The sequence below is a fragment of the Sprattus sprattus genome, assembly GCF_963457725.1.
Source record: "Sprattus sprattus genome assembly, chromosome: 2".
Classification (NCBI taxonomy): Eukaryota; Metazoa; Chordata; class Actinopteri; order Clupeiformes; family Clupeidae; genus Sprattus; species Sprattus sprattus.
The window spans coordinates 23,569,684-23,588,901 of NC_137921.1; the positions used below are offsets into that span (position 1 = coordinate 23,569,684).

General features: G+C 41.1%; 1 protein-coding gene across 1 annotated transcript; it reads left to right on the forward strand.

Annotated features, from left to right (window-relative positions):
* The first annotated feature begins 433 nt into the window (after positions 1-433).
* Positions 434-16,453, forward strand: stx7l (syntaxin 7-like). The gene is made up of 10 exons (XM_080832871.1): positions 434-478; positions 1,497-1,600; positions 1,727-1,796; positions 2,250-2,340; positions 4,687-4,824; positions 5,059-5,108; positions 6,191-6,287; positions 6,516-6,588; positions 15,930-16,012; positions 16,211-16,453. Exons 2-10 carry the CDS (start codon positions 1,516-1,518, stop codon positions 16,304-16,306), a joined length of 783 nt encoding a protein of 260 aa, XP_080688997.1. The 5' UTR covers positions 434-478; positions 1,497-1,515; the 3' UTR covers positions 16,307-16,453.
* Positions 16,454-19,218: the final 2,765 nt, after the last annotated feature.

The window sequence follows — 19,218 nt, forward strand, 5'->3', positions numbered from 1 at the left end:
CTGCAAATTGGTCAAAAGACCTGAAAGTTTAGAGATTTGACTATTTGTGGCTTGCAGGTTGATGCTTTGAGATTTTACTTGAAAATTGTGTGCAACAACAGAACTTTGTGTACACTGTTTTGACAACAACGTGATGTGTAATTGACATCAGTGTGTTCACAAGGAAAATTGGACTCAAATGTAGATAAGGGAATCTTAAGTATTTCCCACTTAGGGCGAGCGATTGATACATGACGTGAAGGTTGTGCAGATTGTGCCGAATTTTCGCTTTTTACTTCTTAACAATAGTGAAAAACTGTAAGTAGCGTCTACTTCCACAAAGTGCAGCCTTCCCGCTGTTAGCTGTGTTCGAGTATTTATTTTTAAGACAGAGGAAATGTGCTGAAAGCGCACGCACCCAAATGATCATGTGACACAGAACTGACTCAAAGAATCAGGAAGACAGGGCAGAAACTCACTTTGGTTCAAACTTAATAAGGTAAATACATGCGCGTTTAATTTGTTCACGCACTACTATTGGGACGGTTTCTAGATTATTGGGATGGCTTCTTCTACATAGACGGGTCGACCCTTGGTAAATCTAAAGTAGCCTATTATATGCGTTCTCCATATCCCGAAAAAAACAGCTGTGTCAACTGTAGGTAGCCTAACAACAATCTAGAGTTTCGACAAACCATGAAGCTACGTTTTTGTTTGTTTTCAGTCAGTCTAACAGATTATCTGCGTTGTTTTTTGAATGGACATTCTTCAATGAAGGCCCAACTAAATATTTGATTATGGGAGAGGTTGTGAATGGATTTCCGCATAGGCTACCTCGAACCAAGGACATCTCTCACACACACACACACACACACACCTTTCAGATCAGGTGTTAAGATTATTGTTTAATGCTATTGTATATAATTTAACGGATTTCCGTCATTGAGATCTGGACAGAAAATAAATAGATATAGCGGAAGACAAAGCTGCTTGACCGACTACTTACCGAACACGGTAGTATAGTCTAAACCTGAACAGCATTTAGTGTGCTGTTGAAACGCAGCAGTAAGGCGTTTGAACATGCCGTGCAGTTATCGACAAACAAAGATGTGTAAACACTTACAATAATACTGATGTTATGGGCACTGTATCGTGTGTGTTTGGTTTAGGAATTTAAAAAAAAATTCTAAGAAAGATAATGGGCATATGGTAATTTACCCTGTTGCTTCATTAAGGCATAATGGAGGTGGGTCTTAGGGAAAAGAACATTTGTGAAACATTGCAGATGTACAACAACGTGGTTTTCCCTTTTAGGCCTGTTTATGCATTTTACTTGTTTGTGAACGAATGTATAACAACCTGACATAGAGAATCAACATGCAGAGTGTCATTCAGGACTAGAGCATTCCAGAATGGCTATAAGCATCTCCATTTGGTTTTACTGAAACAAGATTAAAGTTTCCTCTTGGTTGTGTTATTGCAAGATGTTATATTTTATTGCTGTCATTTTTGCTCAGAGTTGCTCAATGCTTTGCCATGGATTATCAGCGTGGAGTGCTCAAGGACCCAAACCAGCTTGCACAGACAATCAGTTCCAACATACAAAAGATCACACAGCAAAGTAAGGGCACACGGCATTCAGACTTGATAGTTCTCATCTGAACACAAAGCCTTTTCACACACAGGCTGCTAGGATTGCAACATTTTAGATGTGTTTGTGTCTCATTTTTGTTTGTGTTTGTACCAGCATCTGAAATCCAGAGGGTTGTCAATCAGCTAGGGACACCTCAGGACACCACTGAGCTGAGACAAACGCTGTGAGTGTAAAATGTACACAAAACATTTGCCTTGTCACTTTGGTTTTTACTGTTGATGGTTCCCTCTGAAATAAGATTAGTTTCTAGCCTGACTTCTTTTAACTTATCTCTTGTGACATGGCAACACACTGTACTCCATGTCTAGGAGGCCCCTATGTCCGATAGTGCTGGCTGATGTTCAGGGCCCTCTGTCATCTGCATTATGATTCAGTTAATTGTATGAGCAAAGTCAATGTTCAGGAAACTATGTCGAGTAGTATTTATTTACCAGTTCTTTCTAAAGGTTAGTTTATACTTAAACCTACATACTAGGCAGAGTTTGCTTTTCTGTGATATTTTGCTGACTTTCTTGATAAAGGGTAATCCTGTGCAATTGAAGCTGGATGAGTGTGTACGTTTATTAACAAAGAAGGTTGTGTCACACCTTGACTCTACATTGTATTTGCACTGCAGACAACAGAAGCAGCAAAATGTCAACAATCTCGCCAAAAACACGGATAAGTTGATGAAAGAGTTTGGTTCCTTACCAGTAACAACAGAGCAGGTAAGGCACTTACTCAGTGGCGGTTCTACATGGAGTTACGCCCCGGGCGAGACCCACTCCGAGCACAACAACCCCCCCCCCCCCCCCCCCTTTTTTTTAATTATTATTATAAAATACAAGTGAAAGACAAACTTCAATTTCTCAAGTGACTTATTGCTCCTACCCCTTAGTTACTGTTGCTAACTCGGACAAACTATAGGCCCTGACTAGAGTTCACAATGGCAACCTCATCTCACGGTCATCACGATTGCAGATAACAACATCATCCCATACCAGCATCGTTCATGCTCCGCTGGGAAAGATTACATTAATTTACCTTCGGTTAATTTAACTCATCTGGAGAGGCACTGAGATGTAGACCTACGTGTATTAGTTAATTAACAGGGCAGTGTCCTAGCGTAGCTATTTCAGTCATCGGACAGTGTCAAACATCAACCATTCTGTTAAACAGCTGCGTTTGATAATGGATTAACATGCAAATGTATAAGTTTGCCGATAACACACACAGTCCGATAATTAACACTGTTACGATAACTGTCTCGCTAGCTAGCGCAGCTAGTGAACAGCTAAAGATAGCTAGTTTTAACCAGAGATAACTTGCCTAAGCCTAGCATAACATCAGTGGTGAAAGTAAGCTGGTACTGTCAATGACAATAATGTGAATAATGAGTATGCCTATGATCATGAAGGCTTAGTTGGTTACTTTAGCAGAGGAAAATTCCAACCTAACAAGTTCCATTTGGGAGACCCCGAGGTGAACTGTCCCCCGCGCCCTCTCCCCTAACAACTTCTCACACAGGATCTGTGGAAGGCACCTTCTTAGCGAGCAGGGGGTCTGCAGCTGCAGGGGTCGCCAATTTGTCAATTCCCCACACAGTGATATGATGGATAATGGATACATTTTTTTTTGCGCTCGTGCCGCCACCCATGTGTCATGAAAAAGTGCCGCCTCTGGCGGCTGCCTGGTTCGCCCGTGCCCCAAATCCGCCCCTGCACTTACTTTATCTTGACATTAACAGTGTCAAGGTCATTTTCTCAAACAATTTGCATTATATTTCCTACTGAATGTGATGGACTTTAGTTGTGTTTCGATGTATTATTTACATTCATCTGGCAATGATTTCACAAAGATTAAGGGAACTATAGCTTCGTAAAAGTTCAGTTAACAAGTCACTTGTGTGTTTAATTATATGAATTTGTAAAAGTTCGGTTAACAAGTCAGTTGAGTATTGAGCCGTATAACTTTACAAAAATAATAAATAATTAAATAAACGATCGTTGAAAAGCCAGGCGATCAACACAATTTCCCAACGAAAAAGTGAAGGTCCTGGTATTATCAATCACGCACTTCCGGTTTCAATACGGATCCCAGCTTCAACACATAGTCTCCCCCGATAGACGCCAGTGAGGATTTCATATTGCAATATTCAAATTCACCTTAAGAACTAAATTAGTTGCTAAGTTAGCAAGTCATCCCGATCTAGTATTCAACTGCAGTATTAACTCTTGATTTTAGCAAGGTACTACACATTTGGAATTATTTGCACTCCTGTCTCGATTTTACAGTTACATTGTTGCCATTTGAAAACAAGAATGTGGGGATTTATTTTGAGGGTGTTGTTGCATGTAGCAGAAACCTAGAGATCATGGACATGGTAGTGGTATTGAAACATATGTAAACAAATAAAGGCACAGAAGTTAGGGTGAGAAACCACATCGCAACTGAAGAACCCGCAATGCATCATGGAATAGGAAACATGACAATCACATTTAGGCCAGGTATAAAGTATTGGCTCTTAAGAAGCAAAATGGAGTTTTGGTATAAAACTAGCTAGCTACACCTACATAAAACACATGTAAGAACCTTGCAAACACCACCAACAGCCCAGTTGGCACTAGGAAAAGCTTGTTTACATGCTAACTAGCAACTTTTTGTGATCTTGCTGGTGATGTCGTGCTGTGACTGCTTTTCTTACTTTTACGATGTTACAGCCAGAACCATTGAACTCCATACTGTATTGCCTGGTCAACTAGTGGGAACGACTGGTGTGTTCATCTGTCCTTCATATGGTCATATTCATCAAAATTATCAAGGAGTTGCTCATAAACATTAAAATACATCAACAATGTCAATTGTTGGATTAAGAGAGATGTGTTATATATTTGATATTCCATGTGTTTGCATGGTTGAGTGCATGTTTACACTCAATAACAATTATCCCTTTTTTGTAGATTAAAACTGATCTTTTTTTGCAGTAACAGGAACATATAGATAATTGTTCACCAAACCAATAAACCTCCTGAAGACAACCCAAAATCACTTACCTGTATATCTCATCATCTTAGCGCCAAAGAAAGATCCAGAAGGACCGCCTCATCAATGATTTCTCCAATTCCCTGGCCATTGTCCAAAGGACACAGAGACAGGCCGCACAGAAAGAGAAGGAGTTTGTTGCCAGAGTTCGTGCCAGCTCCAGAGTATCTGTAAGTGTAAAGTCTATTCTTATAACAGAAACATTTTAATGTTTTTATATTCATTCTTGGGGAGATTTAATTCACAGTATATTTGGTTTAGTTGCCATACCATGCTGTTAAGTTTGAAGTCTCCGTACATGTGGCTCACATCGGGCAAGCTGAATGCACTATGACCTTATTGTACTGAGCGCATGGAACTACTATTACTGAAATCATTAAAAAAAATGTATTGTTTCGTTTCAGGGTGGTGTCCCAGACAATGCCTTTGGAGGAAATACTAATCCATTTGGAAGGTTAGAAGTTAATACATTTACACTGTTTTGTTGGCTTTATTTCAAAGGATGATAACCATTTGACCAGTGACAAGGGAAAAAGTGTAGGCCTAAAAACAAAAGCAAAGATAGCGGCAGATGCGGCTTTTGTGTCATTATGTCAATTCCTGTCAATTTCTTGACATTAGGGCGGAATGGCATCGACTGATCACAAACTGTTATCCATACTTAGCCATACACACTGTTATTCATACAGTACATTTACATTTAGTCATTTAGCAGACGCTTTTGTCCAAAGCGACGTACAAGGGAGAAAACCAAAAACCTGGTGCAACAATAAATAATACTTTACATAAGAAATTGAAAAACGACATAGAAAGAAAAAGAAGTGCAGGAATGTAACTGCTAAAGTGCAAGTTAAGCACTAGTCAAGGTGCCAGTTAGTAAAGGAGGTGCTCTCTGAAGAGTTGGTTCTTCAAAAGCTTCTTGAAGGTAGAGAGGGACGCCCCTGCTCTGATAGTACTAGGCAGTTCATTCCACCAACATGGAACTACAAATGAGAATAGTCTGGATTGCCGTGCTTGCACAGACGGCAGTGCCAAATGACGCTCACTAGACGAGCGCAGCGTCCTCGGTGTAACATTTGCCCTTACAAGAGCATTTAGGTGGGTGGGAGCAGAACCAGCAAGCACTCTGTAGGCAAGCATAAGTGACTTGAACTTAATGCGAGCAGCTACCGGCAGCCAGTGGAGCTCAATGAGTTGCGGGGTGACGGGTGCCCTCTTCGGTTGGTTGAACGCCAGACACATCGCCGCGTTCTGGATCATCTGTAGTGGTTTCACCTCGCAAGCCGGAAGGCCCGTTAGGAGGGCGTTGCAGTAGTCAAGGCGGGACCTAACCAAGAAATGGTCCGAGAGGTGCAGAGGGGCAACTGTTAGGTTGTCCGTGGTGCAGATCCAAGCAAGGATGAGGTTCAGCTCTTTCCCTGCTTTGTGAGTTGGAGGAGTGGGGACCAGTTGTTTTGAATGTAAATTCAAGATAAAAGAGGGTCTTGTTTGTTTCATTCCAGTGTTTTGTTACCATGCGTGTGTCTTTGCCAACAGTGAAAGTCAGGCACAGGTCCAGGCAGAGGAGGATTTCATTACTGAGGAGGACTTGTATCTCATCCAGGAGAGAGAACAGGCCATACAGCAGCTAGAGGTGATTTACCTGACTTGATCACAGAGTAATCCCCATCAGAATAACTTGTGTATGAAGGGAGTTCATGGTTGAAGTGCATACCCTCCTCCCATGCTTGTCTTCTGTGGGCCAAGACCCTGTGTTTTCATATTGAGTTTTTCACATGTATAGGGTGTTGTAACTTTTATTTGAACTTTGTTTTCTATACTATGCAGTCGTAAAGCTGACTGAAATATGTTTTTCTCTTAGACTGACATTACAGATATCAATGAAATCTTTAAAGACTTGGGAATGATGGTCCATGAGCAGGGAGACATGATAGGTAAGAGTTTTTGCACCATCTTCATCCGGCCCCTTATAGATATGCGGATCTACGGATAATCCGTCCTATCGACTTTTCCTAACCACTTTTCCCTGACCTCGATAGAAAACCTCAGGAAGATGTGAAATAGGATTCATAAGGATTTAGAAAAAGACAACTGCGGTGCTAAGAGAATCCCACTGCACTACACTGGGCTACTAATTATTTAAAAGCTGTGGGGCAATATTATCTCCTTTCATAAAGGATGGTCCAGTATACCTTCCAGTATAAGGAGATACGAAAGGAAGTCCTGAAGCCTCTTTTTTAAGCATTTAGAGGATTTGACCTGCCACTTAGATACCTCATGCCCAAAAATGTAATCTGTAACGTATTCCGTTACACAGTGGTGGGTAGTAACGCGTTACAAGGAACGCAAATGAGTAAAAAAGTAAATTTTTCGGGTAACGAGTACTTTTTGCGTTCCTTTATATAGTCTGCACTTTTACTCGTACTCGAGTAAATATTTGAACTAGAATTCTACTCTTTACTCCGTTACATTTCCATTGTGCTTTCATTAAAATGAGTATTGTGATAAAAGTACACATATCTTTGTTTACTGGAATACAAGCGCACGGCAACCAGAGGGTAAAAACGGAGAGGTCAGTTAGCTATGCGTTATCGACGCGCCCTCCACAGGTCGCAGCATTGTTGTCATTTCATAGCGTTCAAAAACTTCACATCGAACCTTCGCAAACATGTTCAGGTAAGTTGCATTTGTTTTGTCTGTACTGCAGCTAGTCCTTCGAGATAAATGTTACACCCTTTACCATTTTACAAACTCACATCCTATGCACAAGGCGCAGTGCAAACTCTTGCACATAAAACCAAAGAGTATAGAGGTACTTCTATACTCTTTGATCAAACTCTATACTGCTAAGACGTTTCCATTTAACGTTAGGCTACATTGGCTGCAGTTGTCACGTTAGAATGTTAGCAGCTAGCGTAACGACTAGATGGCCACTGTTAAAGTTAGCAGTTTGTTTGACTGACTGACATAGTTGCCAGCTAACGTCCGAATGCACGTTTGCTATAATATGCAAGGGCACAAACAAGTAGGCTATACCTAGACTACAGTATGTTAAAATTATTTATCACATCAATAGCGCTGGTATGGTTAATAAAAAACGGTCTGCGTGTGTGTGTATACATCTCTGGAGTTGATCTGATATCAGATCTACAGTATGTATCGTAGCCCGACCTATTATCCCGCACAACCTATTATCCCGCAAACGCTGGTACACGTTACTTAATATTGATTTTGGTGTCATCCAGGATCGCGAATTTAGGAAAACTTAAGTCCCTGCCCAAAAAGGGTATTTAAATTAGCTTTGTAGCAAAAATGGCACATATACAGCGTATTGAAGTGTATAAGATTGTGTTGTTATACTGCGTGTACAAACCAGCCTGATCCAAATAGTAGAATTTTGATTTCGCGACGTTCGGTGTAAATTCTTTTTCTTGTTGAGATTTATTTCCAACAGCATTTTAAATCAATGCGGGATAATAGGTCGTCGCCAACTTTGTTGCCATTTCGCAACTGTACAAAACAAATTGGAAAATACGGTAGAAATGTTCCCACTGAGAGTCAAACATAGTCTAGTCTTGTCTGGTTGGCTCAGCTTTAAGTGTGCGTGTAATAAGGTTTAATGAAAATAAAAGTAATGTATGTGATCTATGAGACGTGTAATGAAAAAAAAAATACCTGATACAATGAAGCAACTTGTGAAGAAATGTTTCAAGAGTGCATTTCTTCCTGAATACTCATGTTATGTTTTGCATTGATCCAAACACTTCAACACAAAAAAGTAACTTGTAATTTGAATAACTTTTAAACAGAGTACTTTTTTACTCTTACTCGAGTAACTTTTCCAATTGGAATATTTACTTTTACTCAAGTCGATTTTGAAGGAGGTAATTGTACTTTTACTTGAGTACCAATTTTCAGTACTCTACCCACCACTGCCGTTACATCAACTAATGTGAGTAACGTATTCTGAATACTTGGATTACTTCCACATTGAATTGCATTTTATAAGTGGAGCGTGCATACATGCAACTAAAACCATGTGGAAGCATTTAAACATATAAAAGCTTCCACAGTAGTGTTGCTAAGTACCTGAACTCGCAGATACATTTTTGTGTTTGTAGTCCATAACTGCATACTACAAAAATCTAACTGCAGTTTAAGCAAACACAAGCTAATTTTAGCAAACGTTATCTAGCATGTCAAACAGGGCTAATCAGTCTTTCAACCATAGACGTATACAGTATACATATATGTATATGCTTTTAATTGCTCCGGGGCTAGTAAATCAGCACATAGGAGAATGTAAAGTCGCACATCTGGCTGATTCAACTATAAAATAGCAAGGTGACCAGTAAAACTACAGCAGATGACTACTCTTGGCTAATTAAAAAAATGAACTGACTTTAAGATGCTTCTTCAGGTTGGAAGTGGTGGAGTCTTTGGAAGCTGAAGGGAAGTTGGTTGCTGGCAAACAGAGGTTGCACTGCACAGTTATATTACGTGCTCCCTTCTCTTTCTTTAACGTGAAATGCTGGCATTCCTCCCCTGGCTCTGTTGTGTCGGCTTTGGCACCTGCTCCTCTTCCGCATCCATTAGCAGCTTCTGATCATGCAAATAGCTCATTTTCATTCATTTTCATGTTTGGGCTTCTGGGAAATGCATCAAGTTGCCTTCATATATACAGTGGGGAAAATAAGTATTTGAACCCCTGGCGATTTCACAAGTTTGGCCACTTGCGAAGAAATGTGTGATCTATAATTGTAATGGTAGGTGTATATTAACAGTGAGAAACAGAATATCAACAAAAAAATCCAGAAAAATGCATTTTATAACATTTATGACTTTATTTGCATTTGATGCAAAAAATAAGTATTTGAACCCCTAGCAAAACTGACTGACAAAAATGACTTAGTACTTGGTGGAATAACCCTTGTTGGCAAGCACAGACGCCAGACGTTTCTTGTAGTTGGTCACCAGGTTAACATACATCTCATCAGGACTTTGGATTTTGCAGATCCTCTCCAAATCTTTAAGGTTGCGTTTTCAATGGGAGGGAATGAGGGAATGAGGTTCAAGCCCAATAATCCACGTTACATGGCCCCATTCATAGTCCCCTTGATGCGGTGGAGTCGTCCTGTACCCTTGGCAGAGAAACAGCCCCAAAGCATAATGTTTCCACCTCCATACTTGATGGTGGGTATGATGTACTCTTGGGGTCATATTCAGCATTCCCCCCCTGTCAAACATTTGATGCCAAAAAGCTTTATTTTGGTATCATCTGACCACATTCTGTCTCCCAATCCTCCTTAGAATCATTCAAGTGTGCAATGGCAAACTTCAGATGGCCCTGTACATGCGCTTCCTTGAGCAGGGGGACCTTGTGAGTGCTGCAGTACTTCAAAAAATTACGGCGTGGTGTGTTGCCAATGGTTTTCTTGGTGACTGTGGTCCCAGCTGCCTTGAGATCATTCACAAGCTCCCCCTGTATAGTTCTGGGCCTTTCGAATGATCACTGATACCGCACGAGGGGATGTCTTGCATGGAGCCCCAGACCTAGCGATTAACATTTGCTTGGTGTTGCTTCCATTTACGAATAATCGCACCAATAGTTGTCTGCTTCTCACCAAGCTGCTTGCCACTGGTTTTGTAGCCCATTCCAGCCTTGTGCAGGTCTACAATCTTATCTCTGACGTCCTTGGACAACTCTTTGGTCTTGCCCATGGTGGTGAGGTTGAAGGTGTGAAGTATGATTCTTTGGACCGGTTTCTTTTATACAGGTCACCAGTTGAGATCAGGTATACCTTGTTAGACCTAATGAAGACTAATCTGTGTGCTTTTTGGGCACATAACTGGCCATTGGGAGCCAGAATTCTTGCTGTTTGCTTGGGGGTTCAAATACTTATTTTTTGCATCAAATGCAAATAAAGTCATAAATCTTATAAAATGCATTTTTCTGGATTTTTTTTTGTTGATATTCTGTTTCTCACTGTTAAAATACACCTACCAATACAATTCTAGATCACACATTTCTTTGCAAGGGGCCAAACTTGCGAAATCGGTAGGGGTTCAAATACTTATTTTCCCCACTGTATAGAGAGTGAATAAACTTGTGAAACAGAGAAGTACTGTCATGTAATCCATTGATTTCAAAATTGTAACAGTATTCTGAATACCATCTATTTAAATTGTAACTGTAACGAAATACAGTTACTCATAATTTGTATTCTAAATACGTAACGCCGGCACATGTATTCCGTTACTCCACAACACTGGTCATTTCACCTTCCTCAGCAATAGTGGGGCAGATAATAAAACATTTGTGCAAAATGTGATACAAGCACCAAATTTGGCATGGTGGTTCCCAAGGGTTATAGCCTGGATACCAGCCTGAACTCCGCCCACAAAATTTTTGGTCTGGAGATTCAGTCTGGAGTCGAGTTAGTTGGGAGGGTTTAAACGGCCCCGAAAAGTGATCTGACCATTCAAATTGTAAGGGCGGGCTTTATACGTTGATGGACAGATTTAGATAGAATACCGGTATACATCGAACAAAGATGGCGCCGTCTCGGAAGCTTAGTGGGACATATTTTATATGATTTAAGCTATCTACACGACTTTTATATGTCTACATTGACTCGGTTAGTTGTGTATACGCAAAACGAGTGTTGCCCAGGATTATGGGTCTTAACTGAAGCACTCTAGAGCATTATTGATAGGTTATGCTAACGCGTAGAAAAAAAGAACATTCAAACGAATGGTAGCTTCTAGCCTTGAGTGCTAATTAAGTAACGTCTCAACAGATATGACAGCGCATTCATTTTGAAAGAGGAACAGAGAAACGCGATCAAGGCATTTGTCGATTGAAAAGATGTTTTTGCCGTCCTTCCTACGGGATCAGGTAAAAGTTTAATCTATCAGATGGAAATACTACGTTGCTCTGATTGGTTCTAGGTATCCAATTCAGCGAAGAGGAATTTTCTTTCCTGGTTCGTTGAAACACGCCCCATAATCACAGCCCAATAGTCCGGTCTCAGACTCATATTCTGACTAGAATTATGAGTATGACATCGTCAGGCTACAAGGGTTACTTAACAAATCTGCCTGACGTGCCATTCAAATATCCAAGATGGCACCATTTTTCAAGATGGATGCCGAATGCGTCTGCCGAAAATGGTTTTGCCCAAATATATTTATGTACTTGATGGATATGAATGATCTTGGTGTCGATTTCTATGTTTTCTTGGATGCTGAATCTAATTGTTTTACTTCCACTAGCATTATAACACTGTAAATGGTAGAAGGTGGACACTTTATATAAAATAACAACATAACACATCAAATAATACTCCTAATACTTTATTTACACAATATAAACATTAAATATACACATTTTGCATTAAGGCATTTGGATCATCTTATTCCGGACGGAAATCGAAAATAATAATAAAAACCCTTAATACTGTAAAAATCGTCCTTCCAAAGCAGACTATTGCTGTGGCCCACACACTGGCACCAACTTTTACTGCTAAATCACTACAGCTGACATACACAGCTTCATAGTGCAGTGCTGGCCAGCACTGAGCGAAAGCATTTGCATCTCAGGTTGTAGCCTTTCCTCTGGTCAGTTCCTGACAGCTGGCTGCAATAGGTGGACAGGTTGTCCAACAGATCTGTCATAATTCTCCCTTCCGTTTCCATCCCCAGTTGGCAGACTTCAGGATTGGTTACTGTTGCTTGACCCCATATGATACCAGCCTGGTAAGCAGCGATTTTTGCGTGTTCCACAAGGGCTGCACTGGTTGGCTGGATCGCATCATAGGAACTCTGCTTACGGGAAAAGAGATTCAGCCTTGCCTCGTCAACACAGGTGGCTGCACTTGATCTGTCATACATGACGACAAAGAAGCCTCTGTTGGACAGTTGCTGCGTTTTGTCACAGACTTCCCAGGTCAGCCAAGAAGATTTCTTTCTCTTCCCATGGAAAGACGAGACCGCGTCACAGCCTGTGAATGCATGGAAATACAGGATCCCACTGGCTTTCTCAGGTCCTATTGCAGAAACTACCTCATGGACTGTTATCCATCGAGCATTGGCTCCCTGCCCAAAGGCAATCAAAACATTTTGAAGACCAAGCCTGTAACAATTTGCCTATTATATTGGAAGACGAACGTTACCAAAAAACGCACAAGAGGTTCTTTAAGAGAGGAATGAAATGGCCGAAATAAATCTCCGCCTTATCCGGAGGCAAGCTAAATAACAAATAGAAGCACCAAACTTAGGTCATTGCACGCGCATAGCGCCATGTATTAATCAACACAAATTTTCACAATCACACTTAAATCTAACACCCATACATTTCCCCAGCCCATAGTCCACAAAATTAACCCAAAAAAGTCCAGCTCTACAGAGCAAATTCCACGCACAAGTCAGGCGCTGATTCTAGGGTGAAGAAGGAGGCCTGTACCTCGTAATTCCCACGGTGAAGAACAACGTGAACAAAAAAAATAATAATCCAGCACAACGACAAAAAGGCAACAAGATGAGCAATCACACCCGGCCGGGTATATCCAACACAAAAAGGAACAAAAAAGTTCGGTCTCACCGGTATCCCAGGTAAAATAATAAAGATGAACGCTTCTCCTTATTGACTCCCGCAAATGCCGTTCAGTGCCGTGTTTATTAATGTCTCACACTCAGACGCGAAGTTATTCCGCCGTCTGGAATGTTTTTTACTCTTCAATGGCTGCAACATTTAAATGCTGGCGCCACTCTCCTCGGTCTCTCACGCACACACTTCCTACTCAAAACTTGGGGCCGCCCCTAGTCAGACTCGTACCTCATATCCAAAGTCAGGTGCGCACCGACAGGTGCAATAGAAAACAAAAAGAAAAATTTTAAACATTTTTAAACTGACAGACACCACCACCTAATCATACATATACAGGGATATTTAACAGACACCAAAGGCAATTTAGTACATACTGTATCTTTTCATTTTATACATACAGTACTTTACATATACATCATATGTAATTTTCATAACCTTTAGGATCTTTTATATTTCTTTTATCGCATGATGTTTCATTAATGTGACAGTGTCACAAGCCTCTGCAGGGATGGCAGCTTAGACACTGCTATGACGAGTTAATTAATGTCTCGTGATGACTACCAACCAGTTCAGCTAGTGCCAGATCTGCAATGTTCTTTGTGTCCACACCTGCAAATCAGCAGACTCCTATTGGAAAGGATTGCCCAGCTCTTGTATCACTCTGAACAGTGCCTCCACCCTCTCAAGGAAAGATGTCTGGGCACTTAAGGTCTGTTCATGGTGTTTGGTGCTGATGGTTGCGTCTTTCAGGCCAGAAATAGCTTCATATGCACTTACTCCATGGCTCACTTCAGGTCCAGCCACCATCCATCTCCAAAGTGCCCCTGGGTCCTCTGTTAATCCAATGGCTCCTCCATCACCCTTGATGGCTACGTTGTTCTGTTCATGGGCTTAGTCAATGGCCATGGCAGAGAAGTCTCTTCTGGACTTGTGGACAACTTGTGAAACTCTCTGGCTATGTCTTGATGCTGCTTCTCAAGAGACATAATGTCTCTGAAATTAACTGGAAGCCACCGAGCATAATTGACATTGTTATTCGCGAAGAAGTAACTGTTTGACAGAGTCAACACTTGGTCCAGTTGGTCTGCCATGATGCTGTCTCACATTTGGAGTTTAAAGCCATTCTGATGACCAGGGCGAGGGTTTCCTTTAACCAACCTGTATCATGGGCACTTTCCTGTATAGGATACATCTAGGTCCATCAATGTCTGCCCTACAACTAGCCCGATCGTTCATCCAATGTAATTTAAGTCCCGTGAGATCTGTACACGTCCAGATAACTTTGAAACCCCATTATCCTTGGCTCGGCTCTCCCGCGCTGTCCCCTCCTGTCAATTCAGGTGTGGTTGCTTAACAGGTCCGTGCGGTAGGTTAAGCAACATTTGGAACACTTAGTATGAGATGCACTCATCCTTAGCTGACATTAAACCCCATGCTGAGTGTTACGCCCCAACTTTAGTGGCTCTATGGGGCGAACAAACAATCCACCACTGACCCAAGTAACTACTAAAACACCTTTTAAAAGTACCAAATCCATGGGATTTATTAACAAGAAGTACACAACACTACATGACAAAATCCCAGGTTGAGAGGCAGCAAGACCAGCAGTCCCCATGCAAAAAGCCTCTCCTCTGCAGCAGGAAACTGGAGTCTTTAAGTGCTGCTTGACCACCTGGCCAGGTGCATCTCATCTGGTCAGGTGCATCTCATCTGGCCATCAGGGGGAACTCAACATGGGCGGAGCTACAGAAAAGGGAGCGAAAGTGACAAACAAAGAACACAACACATGTGGTCGTAACACTGAGTTTCACAGCAGTAAATGTCACCAGTGTGCCATGGTAGTGCCAACAATCTCTCCTTTAGAAAAATGGCTTCATGGATCAATCAGGTCCGGTTTGTTGACTTCATGCACTTTGGAGCATGGCATACTCCCTCAAACACAGAGCGGTGCCGTGCCGTGCACTAGCAACTTCTTGGAGCCATACATGAGTGTTAGGTAAGTAGTGAGGACCAGTGCTAGGAGTCCCTCCGGAGGATGTGGCTGACTGTTTCATCAAAGGTACTACCTCTACTACTACTACACCCTATGCACTTATTATGAATACTGTTAGAAATTACCACCATACATATAGTAAAAAAAATAGCAAAACGCTCATCAGGCAAGCGAAATTGCAGAAAAAGACTGGTCTAAATAGCCAAAAAGTGGGAAGTTATTCGCTTTTTGAAAGTAGAAGAATTCGAAGCAGCATGCAAGAAAACATAGAAATCGACACCAAGATCATTCAAATTTATGAAGTACATGCATTTCTATGAAAGAAACCCTTTTCGGCAGACGCATTTGGCATCCATCGTGAAAAATAGCCGCCAATTTGGATTTTTTTACTGGCACGTCAGGCACATTTTTCTAAGAAGACCCTTGGGAACCACCATGCCAAATTTGGTGTTTGTATCTCATTTTGCACAATTTCAGTGAAAAATTGCTGTTATCTTCCCTACTACAACAAAGTCTCCAAATGGAGCCCCAAGTCTTACTTAGGCCCAACCACTTGTGGCTGGATCCCGTGTCCGGGGCTGATGCTTTGCGGGTCGGATTTAATTGCATCTCTTGTACAACAATAGCAGACTGATCATACTGGTTCTTCCACTACCTCCTTTGTGCTTTCTCAGACAGCATAGAGGCCAATGTTGAGAGTGCTGACATCAACGTCCATTCAGCAACTCAGCAGTTAGCACAAGCAGCAGACTATCAGGTAAAAGTGCTAATAGTTTTCTGAAGTTTGTTTGTTGATTTATTCAGTTTCAAAATAAAAGCATAAAGTAACAATAAGTATATTGTTGCAAAAGAGACTAAATAAATGTTTTGTCACAATGCTTTACTGTACACCTTTACTTTATATTATGTATTAAGTTTGCATGTACTTTAGCGCCATTTATTAATTTCTTTGCAGCGTAAGTCAAGGAAAAAGATCTGCATTCTGATAGTCCTTTTGGTGATCGTGGCAGTAGTCATTGGTTTGATCATTTGGGGCGCTTTGAAGGGATAAGGCCTTTTCCAGTCGACTGTTGCTGCTGGCTGTGCGCTGACTCAGGGCCAAACCCCCTATTCAGACAGCTGTTACCAGGCATCTGTCATGCTTCTGTCAATCTTGACACATCTTTGATTTTCATCTTGAATGTCACTTCAAACTCTCCAGTACTGTAAATGGTTTCAAGGATCCAAACGAAGGGATGCTCATTTTAAAAATGTGCCTTTTTATTTTTAGACTATAATGACCTCTGAGGTGACATTTCCAATTTTTAGATATTATATATATTTTAAATGTGTATAGTTATATTTCTTCAGATGCCAAATGCATTAACAGATGACCTACCTATACCTATGCAGACACTTTAATAAAAGCATTCCCTTTTTTCTATTACACCTGTTAACTTCAACTTTATAGTAATAAAAATGCATCACTCATCACTCAAGATACATGCTTTTCATCACTAGTAAACTCACACTGAGACAATTTTTTTCTTTATATGTAATGTCTTGGATGTTCACTGTGCAATATTGTTAATTAAACATTGTATAAGAGATTCATTCAAATGTAATGTTATTGCGTGTTCAATTGGAAGTCTAAGCCCTTTAGCCACTTTAGAAAAGTAGAATTTGACTAATCAAATAAGAATGTTGATTATTCGAGTGATAAAACATATTGAAATTAGAGCCAATAAGTGGAGGATGTCATGCAGGATACCACAACAGCAGCAGCAGCAGTAGCAGCAGAAGTGTCCTGCATGGCACAAGGCCTTGAGTGCCATGTTTAAATTCATATAGTTTCAATAGATTTCTAATTATCAGTTGTACTAACATCAAAAACTAAAAGAGGTATAAGGAGAGGAAGATGGTACAGCACCGTGTGTTGGCAACTAGATAATTTTTATGTGCATCTGTATGTCGGCATAGAAACTGTGTCATGCATTAATGTGACATGTCTAAGGTCAGGCATGTGCACAGATAGACCCCAAGTGGTGCTCAAGCACCTGCCCTTTTGCCCTGGATGAGAAAAGTGCCCCTTCTGCTGACGCCCAATTTCAATATTTTTTTCAATCACTATTTAAGAATAAAAATTACTCATCATTCCTCCCAAATCTGTTTTGATATCTGACCGGCATTTATTTGAGTTATTGTGAGAATTTCGCCCCGACATGCTCCGCGGCGCTCAAAAATTACCCGCTGCACCCCTTACTCCTCCTCCTCCACTTAGTGCTCATGCAGGCCAAAGCACAAGGCCAAACGGCTGCAGCCTGCTTCTTTTGAGCATCAGACAAACAGATAATGACCATGTTTGTGCAATCCCAGCTCTCTTTCATCTTGGAACAGGCCATCAACTAGTAAAACAAATTAGGGATAATCAGTAACCCTACTTGGTCCAGAGGAGCCCATGATAAGTTGAGTTGTTGTTAACAAAATACAAATAAATATATAAAGTTGAAAATATCCTACTGTTTATTTATTTAGTTTGAGCACCAGCCCCCCCAAAATGTCTGCACGTGCCTGTCCATCAGATACATTTGTATAAAAAGTTTGTCGTAGTAGCTAGCATACCATGTGATTAGCCTGGTTACGAGTCGGCTACGGTGTGAATAACTGATGGAGTAGGCTAATTTAGCTGCAGTGACGCTAACTCAAACGCCACGGAGACTCCCTGTTCTAACTTTGAATCGCTCTGTTGGGGCAAAGTGACTATTGCAATGGTGTTTGACTACAGACTGCTAACGTAGCAAATAATTTCTACTATTGCAGCCAGTCAACCGACCAGCCTTGCGGGTTTAAAATAATCATGACGTCAGGTGACGATTTTCAGTTTCTTTACCAAAAACAAGACCCAATACAGAGCAATCCTGAGCACTGACATGATTAGCGCTTGGTTGACAAGAAAGGTGAGCATGGCTGCAAAGGGGACTGTCTGTCACATGGAAGGCTTCAGTGATGCTCTGCTCAAAAAGGCCAAGTCGCCAAGCTATGAGGCAAAGCAGTCAAGAGCATGTGTCACTGGAAGTAGATAGATGGATACTTTAAAGGAGCCTTATATATACAGTATACTATATACAGTGCCACTTGAAAGTATGTGAACCCCTTGAGCAGTTAAGAGTTTTCTGTTGTTTTACCATGATTTTTCATTATTTTAATCACCAATTTCCCATAGATGAAATGTCAGGTTTATGTTTATCATTTGCATTTACTTGTTTGGAGGGAATTGTTTGAGTAGCCAAAAAACTACATGAAACATGGAATTAGTCCATTTCAAAGGTAAGTGAACCCCCAGCTGAATTGGTAAAGTCAAGCAGGTAACAGATTCGGTGAAACTTATTTGGGTGCTTAATTAGTCAATAAAGCAAACCGATCAACTGAGACATCCTTAGGGAAAGGTTTGGGCAACACAGATTAAAAGAGAGAGGAAACCAACCAAACTACTGTAGTGCCAAGGTGTACCCACACAGATCAACAATGCCGAGAGGAAACGAGATATCCGAGAACATCAGGAAGAAGGTACTGACAGCCCATCAGTCCTGGGAAAGCTATAAGACCATCTCCAAAAGATTCCAGCTCCATCCATCCATCCAAGACAAATAATTTAGAAATGGAGGGCATTCAAAATTGTGGACGCCGATCAAGACCATCACCAAGAAGCACCAGAAGAAGAATAAATCAGGTAAAAGTCAACCCACACATCACCTCTAAAGAGTTTCGGACCTCTCTGGCAGCATCTGGGGTAAATGTACATGGGTCTACAATCAGACGAAAATTGTTGGTTTTGATCGTGACCAAATAATTCTATCTCGGACTCATCTGTCCAAAGAAGGGACTTCCGGAAGGCCTTTGGTTTATCCAAGTGCTCTCTGGCAAAGTTGAAACGGGCAGTTTTGTTCTTTCTTGAGAGCAGAGGCTTCCTTCTAGCAACCCGAT

Coding starts and splice junctions, on each gene's coding strand:
- stx7l (XM_080832871.1), top strand. CDS start 1,516: ATGGATTATCAGCGTGGAGTGCTCAAGGACCCAAACCAGCTTGCACAG. Junction 1,601..1,726: donor ACAAAAGATCACACAGCAAA/GTAAGGGCACAC, acceptor TGTTTGTACCAG/CATCTGAAATCCAGAGGGTT. Junction 5,109..6,190: donor AATACTAATCCATTTGGAAG/GTTAGAAGTTAA, acceptor CTTTGCCAACAG/TGAAAGTCAGGCACAGGTCC.